We start from the raw sequence: 13,927 nt of genomic DNA, 5'->3' as shown, positions 1-13,927 counted from the left end.
TCCTACTTCAGTCCAGTGCCTTGGGCTAAATTGTCCCAGTCCACGTGGTTCAGACATTGTCTCCATGACAGCTTGTAATGGGTTTTCTCCACCCTGTGGAGGAGCTTCCAACTGAAATTCCTGCAAGGAATTTCCTTCCTATGCACACAAAGTCCTGTGTGATCTTCAGGCTTTGGTGCTGCCGTGTTGACCTTCAGGCTTCCCATGGTTTCTGTTTGGAGCTTGAGTCCACTTTTCTCCTTTTCTTTTCTTTTCTTTTCTTTTCTTTTCTTTTCTTTTCTTTTCTTTTCTTTTCTTTTCTTTTCTTTTCTTTTCTTTTCTTTTCTTTTCTTTTCTTTTCTTTTCTTCTCTTCTCTTCTCTTCTCTTCTCTTCTCTTTTTCTTTGAAGGGGAAGGAAAGGGAAGGAAAGGAAAGGAAAGGAAAGGAAAGGAAAGGAAAGGAAAGGAAAGGAAAGGAAAGGAAAGGAAAGGAAAGGAAAGGGAAGGGAAGGGAAAGGGGTGGTTTGCACCTCATGTAAAACACAGACTGGGACATGGGCCACTGCACACCTCCACACAGGAGATCAGGCTCTTCAAAATGCAAATCAGGTTCTTCTTCTAAAGAAAAAAAACACCCCTTTTTTGGTTTTTGGGGTTTTTTTTTTGCGCATGTTCCACCTTGGTGTTGGTTTTACTCTTGGTGAGAACCCCACCAGGCTCTTCTTGGACTTAGCATGTCCTCAGCAGCCTGGCAGGAAAAGGTTGCAAACCAGAGCAGGGAAATGAGGTTGCTTCTCCTGAGCTCCTGGTGGAGGGTCGGTGAACAGCAGCATAGCAAAGTTCTGCAGATATTCACATTTTGTAGGCTGGGAAAGATCACTGGGATCAGTCTGAGCAAGTTTGGGAGCCAAACTAATTCTGCTTGGAACAGAAATTAATTCCCCAAATTAATTCTGCTTGGAACATATCTGTCAGCAAAGCAATTGCACCAGACAATCCAATCAACTACAACTTGGGGGTTGTTGCTGCAGGTTAGTTCCCTGTCAAAAATTAGGCCTTTTGTCTTTTTTTTTTATTTTATTTTTCCAGGATCAGTTTTATAATAACTTTGGGTGCTAAATTAAAGCATCCATTGGTGCTTTTAATTTCTAGGTCTCACCAAGGTCTAAGCTCCTGTTCACATCATCCTCTGTATTTTTATTCTTGATAAGTTCTGCTCTGGGCTATGTTTTAATTCTTTTAATCACTTGAAGTTTTCTCTGAACTCACTCCAGTCTTCTTTTTCTGAAGTAGAAATAGAAAAAAAAATAATATTTTATATTTAAAAATTATATTAAATATAATTAATAGCAATAACAGCTTTCAGGGGGGTGACAACAGAGCCTCCTTCTTTTTCCTTGCATTTGTTTTTAGGTATCCCCATGGACATTGAGTCTTTTCAGGCCTCAGTGATGCTCTGGGTATTTGTGGTCACTTGTCCAGGATTGGTCATTCCCAGAATGGAGTCATTGTGATCTTTTCCCACTTTTATCCAAGATTCTGTCAGCCTTTTCCTCCTCCCTTTGGAAAACTCTCAATAAATCCACTACTATCAGGATATGGAAATCAGCTGTTATCTGAACAGGGAGGTAGCTGGCTCTTTGAATTTCAGGAAAAATAAACTTTTCCCTTTGCAGACACTCATCGTGGTCAGAAAAAATGTCCTTCTTCATTTTGGCACCCTCTGAAAATATTGAAGTGTCATTTTAGGGATGTTCAGGTGTCCATTGAAGTACCCAGAGCAGAATAGAGTTAAGATGGCTTAAAAATCAGATTTTCCAACAGGAAGGGAAGGGAGATTCATCTGAGAAACAACTTCATTAAAATGCTCCTTGTGCCTGCACACTCAGTGTTTTAGGGGCTTTTTTTCTTCTCTTCAAAGGCTTTTAAATATTTAAATCAGCAAAATCCCAGGGAATGCTTCCCTGACTTTAGGGTGGAGGTGAGTGGCTGTCAGCTCACTGGAGTAAAAGAGCTTTGCAGCTGGAGTTCCCAAGTTTTCACTGGAAAGTGGGAGAAACTAGGAGATTTGGGATGTACCCAAATCTACAAAGATTTTAACCTCTTAAAATTATAAAGGTCTCTCCTGGGAGTTTGATTTCAGAGGGATGGCTCAGGGTTCTTCCTGCCATGGTCAGAGGACACTTTAGCAGTGGTTGTCCCCTCACTGGAAAGGCACAAGTCCCAGCCACCCTTCTGCCAGCCAAGAGTCAGCTCTGGATCTGACAGAAAAGGGACCAGGGGGAGAAAAGATTATTTCATAAACTGGATATGATGGGAGAAATGTAAATAAGTCCAAAAGAAACAGAACATCCTGTTTTACTAAAAATTAAATTTAAAAAAATCCTATTTAATTAGAAATTAAATGTTTTAGCTAAACATTTAATTACCAATAAGGAAGATAAATTCCTACAGGTGATTTTCCAAGTCTCCAACAATTCCATGATGGACCAACAGCAGAGAATTAGTGACTTCTGCCAGCTTGGATTTTTATACAGCTCACCAAGTGATTGTGTACTGGACTATACCTGTGGCTTTTCCAGAATGGGCTTTTTTTTGGGAACACCTGCTGTGTTCCTTCTTCTAAAGCAGAGTGGAGGCTCTGATTTAAGAGAATTTCTTGTGAAGCTGTCACTGTTTGAAAACAATTATTGTGAAGGTCGAATGCGAGGGGAATTGAGGATGAAGTGGAACAGCAGGTGGAGAGCTGCAGGGATGCAGGCAGGAGTCAGGGATCCAAACCCAAAGCAGCTGGAGCTGGGAGAAGGGGGTGGACACAGCAGCTCACACTTGGCACCATGAGAAGCAAACCCCACTGAACCAAAGCATGTAATCCATAATATTAATCCTCTAATAATTCCAGGGAAATGTTTGCCTGGAAAACAAAGGCATGATTTAGAAGTCGTGGATGTAGCAGCCAGTGCCAGGGGGTAAAACCCACGTGTCTCTCAAGATATGCAGAATTTTCCCTGTCCTGTACTTTGTAAAACTGATACACAATGAGAGATCTGTATTTTTCCTTCAGATTCTTATGGTTGATTACCTGAAGTTTTTATTAATCAAGGATCTCATAAACCAGAGTCATTCAGGTTGGGAAAAACCTCTGAGCTCATCAGCTCCAACATTCAACCCAGCATTTCCAAGCCCACCACTAAACCATGTCCTCACATCCACACATTTATGGAAGACCTCCAGGGCTGGGCACTGCAAAGCTCCCTGGGCAGCCCCTGCCAAGGCCTGAGCACCCTTTGCATGCAGAAATTGCTGCTGCTGTCCAAGCTGAGCCTCCCCTGGCCCAGCTTGAGGCCCTTTGCCCTTGTCCTGTCCCTGTTCCCTGGCAGCACAGCCCGGCCCCCCCTGGCTGTCCCCTCCTGGCAGGGAGTTGTGCAGAGCCACAAGGGCCCCCTGAGCCTCCTTTGCTCCAGGCTCAGCCCCTTCCCAGCTCCCTCAGCCATTCCTCCTCTGATTTTTGCTCCAAATCTGTTTGATTACACCCCAAAAATGGGTCTGAATAGCACCTGTGCTTCTAGACCTACCTGCTCTAAGGAGCACTATGTCCTCCCTCTTCCACAAACCCTAAAAGACTCTGAAGCCACTCAGATAATTTCCCAGACTGAAACGTTCAGCCTCCTTTCCTATCTTATAAAGGGAAGAGGCTTTGATTTATTGGAGCATAAAAACCAGTTGAATGCAGCAAATTTCTCCTGCATAAATTAAGTGGAAAATGTCCCCTGTTAAAAAGAAAACTGTGTGAAGCTCCTGCAGAACATGTCAGGTTCCATCACGGAGTAAACGCTCACGACTGAGTTACGGACCTGTTAAAAAGGCTCTGTCGGGAAAATGCCAGCAGAATTTCAAGGGAGAGATGCTTAAAATCATCCAGGGATTTAATGTGTCCTGCTGGGAAGGCTTTTGCCAGATCCAAGATCGTGGGACATGCACCAGTGACATCTAGTGAGCAGCAAGAGAATGTTTCTATCCACTTTATGCCATCGTTTAGGTTGGAAAAGGGATTTTTTTCTCAAGTACCAAGGAAATGGTTTGTGGAAGACGTCAGGAATGGGAATTATTCTTCCAGACACCTTTGTGAGAGTGGGGGTGAGCAGCCCCTTTTCCCTCAGTACCATGAAACCAGCCCAAATTCATCATTCAGGACGAGCTGTTCTGCCTGTAATAAGATCCAGTTCTTCCATTACACGCCCAGAGCGGAGTGGATTCTCCCCAAAATTCCAAAATAAAAAAATAGGGACAAGAAATAATACGAGGATTTATCAGGGAATTAATCTGAGGAGAAGTCAATTTTAAGAAATTACTGCCCTTAAAGAAAAGGTCTATGAGGAGTGGAATTTCTGTCTGTGATCAGAGTAAAGAAATCAAAGCTATCTCAGGCTTTCTTTGGACATTCAGAGTTTATACACAAAAATACTTATGGAAGTTTTTGTTGTTTTTTATTTGACGTTTTCTGGAGGTCTTTCCTCCCTCATCTTTCTCCAGAAGAACCACTGTAAGGATCTGGAATTCTGCTATAGCTCCCACCTTTTAGGATCCTCCATCCTAACACATCTCCTGCTTTGGTCTTTGGAGCTGGGCAGCTTGTGAGACACTCAATCCTCACTTCTGGAGTCATCCAAGGATTTTTATTTTCCTTCAGAAGTTGAAGCCTTGGACAATGTATTTTTTGTCCAGCCAGCCAAAGAATTTCCCTAAGGAACTCAGCAAATCCTCTAAAAATTGCCTGATTTTAGGGTAACAGCACCCATGGAATCATTAAGGGTGGAAAAGACATCTGAGGTCACCAAATCAAACATTCCCCAGTACTGCCAACGCCACCACTGCCCGTGTCCCCAAGTGCCAGATCCTCAGGTTCTTTGAACACTTCCATGGGTGGTGACTCCACCACTGCCTTGGTCATCTTTTGGGCAGAGTGGTCCTTAGGGATGTGTCCAGTGCGGTGTTTGTGAGGGTCCCCAGGACGAGGTGAGTGATGAGAATCTGACTCCATGTTCTTAGAAGGCTGATTTACTGTTTTATGATATTATATTATATTGTATTAAAAAGGGCTATACTAAACTATACTAAAGAAAGAGAAAGGATACAGACAGAAGGTTTTACAAGAATGATAATGAAAAACTTGTGACTGACTCCTCAGACCCCAACACAGCTGATAGTGATTGGTCATTAAATAAAATCAATTCACATTAAACCAATCAAACATTGACTAGTTGGTGAACAATATCCAGACCACATTCCAAAGCAGCAAAACAGGGACAAGGAGAAGCAATCAGATAATTACTGTTTTCATTCTTTTCTGAGCCTTCTCAGCTTCCCAGGAGAAGAAATCCTGGCAAAGGGGTTTTTCAAAAAATATGACACTGACAGTCCAGGAAGGGTTGGTTGCTCCTCAGGATCAAAGCAGAGAAGGAAAAGCACAAAGCAAGGCCTTTGTGATGCCAGCAAGAACTTTGTGCCCGTGGAAATCAGGATGAGCTCAGCTCACCCCTCCTTTTCAGTGTTCAAACTGTGTCCTGGTGTTAAGTACATTGGAATTGTCCCTGGCACTGGGATTTACAGGGAATTGCCACTATTCCAAAGCCCACAAAGACAACGCATGTGCTTTATTGGGCTATTAACCTGCCCTAATTAAAACTCTCTTCATGAATTTGCCCCTAATATCGGGGTGTTTTTGTGCCCTTGAAAAGGTTCCTGGATGGCAAACTGCTGGATATCAACAAGGAGTTCCAGCCCTACCTGGGCCAGGGCGGGCGAATCCTGGAGATCCGCACGCCGGACGTGGTGGCCAACGTGAAGAAGCAGGCGCAGGCCGTGGGCTACACGGAGGGGGCACTGCTGGCCCTGGCTGTCATCATCATCCTGTGCTGCATGCCAGCCATCCTCATCGTCATGGTCAGCTACCGGCAGTGAGTACCCTCCTCCTCCTCCTCTCCCAGTTGAGTGTTTTTGGGGTCCCCCATGGCAGGAAGGAAATGATGACTCTGACTCCATGTTCTTAGAAGGCTAATTTATTATTTTATGGTACTATATTATATTAAAGAATGCTATACTAAACTGTAAGAACCGAAATGAGGGATGTGGGACTCCCAGCAGCTCTCCAAAATGCAGTTTATTCCATCCAAGAGGTTACAGCAGTCGAGGGTGGTGGGTGACAGAGCCTGTGCCTACAGCTGTGAGCCCCAGCTTCAGGCAGGCCTGGAGACGCTTAGTTTAGGGTACAATGCATTATAGACTTTTCTTTTGGTTACAATGCATTATAGACTGTTCTTTTGGTTACAATGCATTATAGACTTTTCTTTGCTGAGCATCTTAATACAGTAGAAAAAATCTATACCTTAACTTTTACCCATAGCCTATCATAACTACTATCATTACCATATTCATGTTACTATTCTCCAATCACTAAAAGTTAGTGCATTACAGTTTAAGCTAGAAGTTGTTATTCAGTTTTCTTGCAGTGGAAAATTCTGAGACCTTTTTTCTACTTGCCACATCAGCAGGCTTGTTTGCCTGTGCTACCTTCTTGCTTGGAAAAAACACCTTCTTGTTTGGGGTGGGTTTATCCTTTGCTCTAAGCCATAAAAACCCCTTCTAACTAACACAGCCTTTGCCTCCTTGGTTATCCAGTGAGACTGGCTCAGCAATTCTTTTCTTCTATATCAAAACTTGCTTTCATTTCTATTCCTTCATCAGATTCTACATTTAAAAATCTTTCTGCCAAGCACACATATCTGTGAGACTTTTTTGTCAAATTTCATCCTTCCTAACACTAAACTATACTAAAGAATAGAGAAAGGATACTTCCAAAAGGCTTAACAAGATACTAATGAAAAACTCCTGACTCCTTCCAGAGTCCCAACACAGCCTGACCGTGATTGGTCATTGAGTCAAAACAATTCATGTGTTGGATAAACAATCTCCAAACCACATTCCAAAGCAGCAAAACACAGGAGAAGCAAATGAAATGATATTGTTTTTCTTTTTCTCTGAGGCTTCTCTGCTTCCCAGGAGAAGAATCCTGGGCAAAGAGGATTTTTCCTCTTTGAAGATATGACAGTGACATCCCAGGGCTTGATAGGTCCTAGTAGAGGTGCTGCAGTTCGTAGCGGAGCTGCTTCAACAATTATTCATCTTTTCAAGATTACTTTCTATTTATTATTGCGTATTTCTGTAATATTTTGTATATATTATCTAGATTTCTAGTATATGAAGTAATTTCTGTGTTTAATCCCCTTCTCACCACAAGGGCTGCTCAATGCTTGGTGTGATGAACGCGGGAAGTGCATCCTGGGTTTCCTAACACAGTGCAGGATTTTTGTGCCAAAACACCGGCTCAAAACCCAGGTGCTGGACACAGAAGTGAAGAATCAGAGCTGAATTCCATTCCAAAACTAAAAAATATTTAGGAAAAAGGTGTTTTTTCAAGAAATTAATCAAATCAAATTAGAGGATTCCAGTGTTTTTGCTTAAATCCTAAAATATTTTTTCCCAGCTTCTTAATTGCAAATGTTTCCCAGAGAGTTGGTTTTCTACCATTGTAGGGCAACATTGGAGATACTTTTTGATATTTCCTCTTGCCTGTTATACACTGAAGAGATTCCAGTAATGGGCTGATAAATTAATTCAAATTAACATCTGCAACAAGTTCCTTTCAACTAAAATTTTCAGGTCTACTCATATTTAAGATCACTGCATTTGGACTTAAAGGCTCCATATCTATTCATTTTTTTTTATTTTTATATATTTTCATAGATTTATTCTCTACTTAAAAATCATATTCACAAATTTACATATACATTATATTCTGGTTCATAGATTTATAAATCCATTTATTCAAAGATTTACTCTTTAATTAATTATCATATTCACACCCCTTTTCTCCATTTTGGATGAAGAGAAAAAGCCTTTTAAAGAAGTTTGGAAGAGCTTGACCAACTTCTGTACCATTGGGATGGCAGATCATTCCCAAACTGCTCTTCCTCTCCCAGAACTCTGTGGAAGAATTGCTTCCATAAGTCAGTTCATCTTGCACTTCATTGGTGGCTATTATCTGAATTGCAGATTCCTTAAATAAATGAAGCAGCCTTATTTTTCCTTGGCATCTGTTAGATTATCTAAACATCATCAATCTCTTTTAGGAGCTCTCAGGAATCTGCTTAAATTAATTTCATCCAAAAATCCCATTTTTCCAATCTAGACATCTGACTTGGAGTTGGATTTATAGCAGCCCATTGCAAATAAATTGTATTTTTATGCAGATAAAATACAAATAAAATTTTATTTTTATTGTATTTTTATATTTCATTATCCAAAGATAATGAAAGGAATTTTAGAGTTAAATTAAAATCCTGACACTCGTGGTTTGTTTTTGCATTCCAGCCTTTTTCACTCCTTTTCCAAAGGAATCTCGTGATTTTTGAAAAATATTTCTTTAGTAATAAATCTAAAAATGACTCCTTTGAAATCCAGTATCCAGCACAAACCTGTAAGGTACTTATAAATTATTTATCATTTAATAATCACAAAAGAATGGCATCTTCTAAATAATAACCAAAAATGATGCTCCTTCATTATTAAAAGTATTTTTATACAGTTTTGAAATATGCTAAGATGAGAAAATATAAATAAAATAATAATTACATTATTTATATTGTTATATAAAAATAATTCAATATAAAGAAACAAGTCTAAAAATGTGCCTGCTTAAGAAAAAACTGGAGAAATATTCATGTTTTCATGTCTTGTTTTCATTCCCTGCCGTAATTCGTATTTCTGCTGACTACAGAATTGTTTCCAGGGTATCAAAAATAGCAGCCAAATGCTGTTCAGCTCTGGAAGTTCTGATTCTTTAAACAAGTCATTAATTCTGGAATTTGATGTGTGGAATAATTAAGTAGCCTGTAGTTTATTACTCCCGTTAGAGTCACTGTTATGGGCAGTTGTTGGAAGCAGAATTTATTTAACCTTCCTTTTTATCTCTTTTTTTTGCAACCAAACAGATTCAAAGAGTAAGTATTTATTTCCAGCTTTGCTTCTTCCAACTTGCACAGGAATACTGACAAATTTTGTTCTCAACATTTATTAAATATAAGGGGTTTTTAAATCCCTATAGTCAACTTGCTCCTGAACTCCTGGTGTGATGAGTTTAAAAGTGATTTATTTTTATGGCTACTCGGTGTCATTGGGGTATATCAGGCACATCACCCTGGTGGTGCTCCCCACACGAGGAGCTTTGTTTTCTAGACAGGGAACAGAATTTTTTTCCACTGTGATTTCACTCCATTTTAAAAAAAATCAATTTAAATTTTTTTTTAAAAAGGGTTTTTTTTTGGGACAAACCATTCGTAGAACAGAAATTTCCCAGCCAACTCCATTAAGAAAAAAACGAGTTGGAAGTGGACAAGGAGAAGTGGAATCAAACTGAAAGAAATAGATTTAGATGGGATATTGGGAATGAGGAATTGTTCCCTGGCAGGGTGGGCAGGCCCTGGCACAGGGTGCCCAGAGCAGCTGGGGCTGCCCCTGGATCCCTGGCAGTGCCCAAGGCCAGGCTGGACACTGGGGCTTGGAGCAGCCTGGGACAGTGGAAGGTGTCCCTGCCATGGCAGGGGTGACATTGGATGGGATTTAAGGTCCTTCCCACCCCAAACCATGCTGGGATCTGGGAAGCTCTGGGATTCCACCGAAACAGAACTGGGAGCTGATAAATACAGGAGAAGATAATCATGTTGTTACTTTGATGAAGACAAAATCCAGGGGATGTTTATTAACCACAGGCCAAGAACATAGAAAACCTCCCATTTTGGCTTTCTTTGGGGCGTGTTTTGGGGTGTTTCTGATGAGTGTTTCTCCTTCCCCCTGTGGCTCTCCAAAGGCGACAGGCTGAGTGTGCCAAGACTGCGAGGATCCAGATGGCTTTGCCAGCAGGAAAACCGGCCGGAGCCGCGGCCAACAACCTCTATGAGGAGCTTGGAGACAGCACCATGTGAGTATTCCTTGAGATCCATCCAGATCCAGAAAATCACTGCCCTGGCCCACCTGGGATAGTGGGAGGTGTCCCTGCTCATGGAATGGGATGGGTTTGAAGGTTCCTTCCAATCCAAGCTATTCTGGGATTCTACAAAACCACTTCATGCAGTCTCTGTGCAAAAGGTTTCCTTCATTCCCCAGCTGCTTGGGGTTCTCCAACAGCCAGAAAAGGCATAGGCTGGCTCTGGAAGGAGGAAAAAACCCAATTTAATCTTCTTGTAATGCATGGGAGAACTTTTAACAGACTTTAGGTGGGCAAAATGGTCTCACCAGATGGTTTTCCTAAGAGCAAGATCCTGCAGCAGGTCACTGCTGCCAGGATTGGATTCCTTGGCACATCCAGGCCAGCACTCCACGTTTTCCAAAGCTGTTGACTAAACACATCCAATAAAATTCATTCTTATCCATTGCACTCATCTGAAATAATTCCCTGAAAATTGCTGCCCCAAAGTCTTCATTTCCTGTAGTAAGATGTGTTCAGTTTGTTGGGGGTTTTTGTTCTAAATTTAAAGCTGTTTAAATATTGAAATTAAGGGAACTATCAAAGCAGAGAAACCCCTGGTAGCTCAATAAACTCAACTTTTGCCTCTTACATGCTCATAAAATAATAATCTTGCAAGGCTGACACTCTTTTCATGCCTCTGTAAACCTGAAGTTGATGGACTCCAATAACAATTTAACTCTCAGTAGGAAAATATTCCAGCCAATTATTATTTGTGTGATATTGGGGGGGTTGTTTGATAAGCTTTGCCACACTTCTTCATCTCTGTTTATACTTGAAAACCAAGGAGTGCTGAAGAGCCCAGCTTGAGTAATATTTGAGCAGGTAGGGAGTGAGGGGATGGTGGAAATGAAGATTGCTCCGTTTTCAATCATGATTTGTTTTGCCCAGAAAGTTGAAATTTTCCAGCTGATGTGGTGGAGTTTATAAAATGTTACAGGGCCATGACAGAGCTTTAACTCTCGGACAATTGGGTGCAGTCTCTTCATGTGGAATAATTCCAGGGCTTGAGCTTTTCTGGGTAAATAGGAGGCTAAAAAATGCTGGGAGTAGGAATAGTTTCTCCTAAGGGCTGAATTTTTGCTTTTTGCCTTTGTCAAGTTATGCTTGGGCAGGAAGGGAGGAAAAACGTGTGAAATAAAGTTTTTTTGGAATGGGAGCACATCAGTTTGTGAGTCACATCTGTACCCTTATGCAGGGAGGTGCCATCTGGATAAAATTAATCTTTTTTTACAGTAAACCAAATTTCTGCTGAAATTAATTATGTGATGCTAAACCCAGAAAAATTCTCATTGGGCTTTGTTTTATCTGCAAAGGTTTTTTGGGGTTTAGCACTGCCCCAAAGAGGTGCCAGTTCCTAGATCTGCAGTATTGACTTTGAGGCTTAGCTTTATGTTAATTTGGACAAAAAATAGTCTTCATTGCACCCAAAAAGGTGCTGTAGTTGGAATATTTTCTCTCAGATATCTTTGCATACAACCAAGGCTTATCTGTCATGCTGAGGAACTGATTAAACACAAAAATCCTTCAAAGATAAATCAAAATCCATAGGATTTGCAAGAAAATAACAGGCTTCAATAAATATAATTACAAATTAACTTTTTCTTCCCCATTAAATATTTTACTTCAGGGCACAGGTATACCTTAGGAAATTCTTATTTGGGAAAAATCTTTTATTGCCATTTTTTCATGAGTTTTAGTACATTGTTCCCTGTTTTAGTTGTCCTAAGTCTGTCATCTTTCATTTGCAGTGTCTTGTTTGCTTTCTTTGGTGTTTATAGCAAATGAAATGGAACAAAGCTCTTTAGTTTTAAATCTGCCTTGTCTCACCATTTTCATTTTTCCCTGTCTCTGGATCCTTAGGCATCAGTAAGTAAGCTTATTTCATATTCTTAATATTTGTAGCTGGTAGAAATTAGTTAATTTTCCTTCCAGCAATTCCCATCCAACCTTGCAAGGTGAAGTTCATATTTTATTTGTCCATTGAGCAGAAAAGACATTTACTGGGAAGTTGCAATACTTCTGTGCTTCTTTATCCCTCTTGTTGGAAGCAGAGAGAGGAGGGGTGATTGCTGAACTTGAAGGGCATTATTTCTAAAGCCAAAGGGTCAAAAAAGCCAAACCAACACTGAGTGCGTGAACAGAGAGGTTTGCTGGGAGTTCATGGGTTTATGGCTGGGTTTAAACCTTCCTTGGCTGTTAATTCCAATCCCATGCAAGGCCTGTAGTGTCTTTGAGCTGACAGAACCTGAACTCTCTGGTCCTCAGTGATGGAAACAGCTCCACACAAACAGAAAAACATGGTGGGGTCACCTCAGCTCCCAGAGACCTCATGTGGAGTGAGGAGGAGGCTGAGGAACTTTTGAAATAATCTGCTCCAGTGGCAGAAAGGTGGTGGCACCTTGCATGAGCCTTCTGCTGGAGGGGCTCCTTCAAGTTCAGTCGCTGCTTCTCTCACCTCTCCGTAGATGCAATGCTTGGCTGACCTCAAAGTTGGCTGCTTCAGAATTCAGAGTTCCTTTATAGAGGGACCTGGAGCTGCTGCAGAGAGCCCAGGGCAGGCACCAGGATGGGCAGAGGGATGGAGCAGCTCTGCTGGGAGGAAAGGCTGGCACAGCTGGGGCTGCTCACCTGGAGAGGAGAAGCTCTGGGGTCACCAAATTGGGGCCTTGCAGGGCCTGAAGGGGCTGACAGAAAAGATGGAGAGAGACTTGGGACAAAGGATGGAGGGACAGGACCCAGGGAATGGTTTCCCAGTGCCAGAGGGCAGGGCTGGATGGGATATTGGGAATGAGGAATTGTTCCCTGGCAGGGTGGGCAGGCCCTGGCACAGGGTGCCCAGAGCAGCTGGGGCTGCCCCTGCATCCCTGGCAGTGCCCAAGGCCAGGCTGGACACTGGGGCTGGGAGCAGCCTGGGACAGTGGAAGGTGTCCCTGCCCATGGCAAGGAGTTGGAGTTAGGTCATCTTTAAGGTCTTTTCCAATCCAAACCCTTCTGGGATTCTCTAATTAGTGTCAAGTAAATTATTTTTATTCATTCAGCCCAGAGGAAGCCTTAGGCACACTCAGCTCTGGCAAGCTGCAGTGCTTGGGGAGAGTTTATTCACTTTGTGGTGCTTTGCTGGGGGTGTTTTTCAAAACAAAAATGAGAGAATGATCCCTGGGAGAATGATCCCTGGGTTCAGTGTGGGAATTCCAGTCCTCCTGGCTCCCTGGAACATTGGGAAGCTGAGCATTCCCTGCCTGGGTGGTCCCCTGATCAAAACAGGAAACAAAAGTTAAGAAACAAAAGTGTTTTGTTATTAAATACAACCCTCAGGGGACTTTTACATGTTAAATAACGTAGAGGAAAAAGAAGATCTCTTAGTTAACTCCTTCTAGGTATTTAAATTTCCCTTCCAATTTTGCTAGGGACTATTTAACCACCAGAGATTAATTTTTTTATTAATTTGGATTTGGTCATGTTTTCTGAGATATGAAACGACAGCACCAAAACCCACAGAACAATGTGACCAAGAGATCCAAAAACTTTATCTTCCAACATTCACAGAGTCATAGAAAACTCCATTTTTTTTCTCCTAATCTTTTACCAAAATTTAAATTTTGGTAGAGACAAGGCTTAGAATTTTTAACTCAGAACTTGTGTGAAAATACTGGGCATCTCTAAAACCAATCTTAAACTGTATTTTAATTTGTGCAGGTAGATAAGATTGCTATCCATGTTGTACTTTAGCTCTGCCTGACACAGGTCCAAATCTTAAATTTCTCACAGTTTGAGAGAAAAATAAATCTCATTTCAGCCTGTGGTGAGCATTATTTAAAATAGGGCTCAAAGGGCACTTTTCTACCGGGCAATCTGGGGCTATTCC

At 41.5% G+C, this 13,927-nt stretch overlaps 1 protein-coding gene across 5 annotated transcripts in view; it reads left to right on the top strand.

Annotated features, from left to right (window-relative positions):
• The window catches only part of PCDH15 (protocadherin related 15), a 266,047-nt gene that overhangs the window by 236,248 nt on the left and 15,872 nt on the right, over nucleotides 1-13,927 (top strand). For all 5 annotated transcript variants that reach the window (XM_066555108.1, XM_066555109.1, XM_066555106.1 and 2 more), the window contains 2 exons: nucleotides 5,717-5,935; nucleotides 9,904-10,014. In XM_066555108.1, the coding sequence (XP_066411205.1) occupies nucleotides 5,717-5,935; nucleotides 9,904-10,014 (330 nt within the window). The remainder of the gene's footprint in view (nucleotides 1-5,716; nucleotides 5,936-9,903; nucleotides 10,015-13,927) is intronic.

The sequence above is a fragment of the Molothrus aeneus genome, chromosome 8, assembly GCF_037042795.1.
Source record: "Molothrus aeneus isolate 106 chromosome 8, BPBGC_Maene_1.0, whole genome shotgun sequence".
In the NCBI taxonomy this organism is placed as follows: Eukaryota; Metazoa; Chordata; class Aves; order Passeriformes; family Icteridae; genus Molothrus; species Molothrus aeneus.
This window is presented reverse-complemented; position numbering and strand designations above follow the sequence as displayed.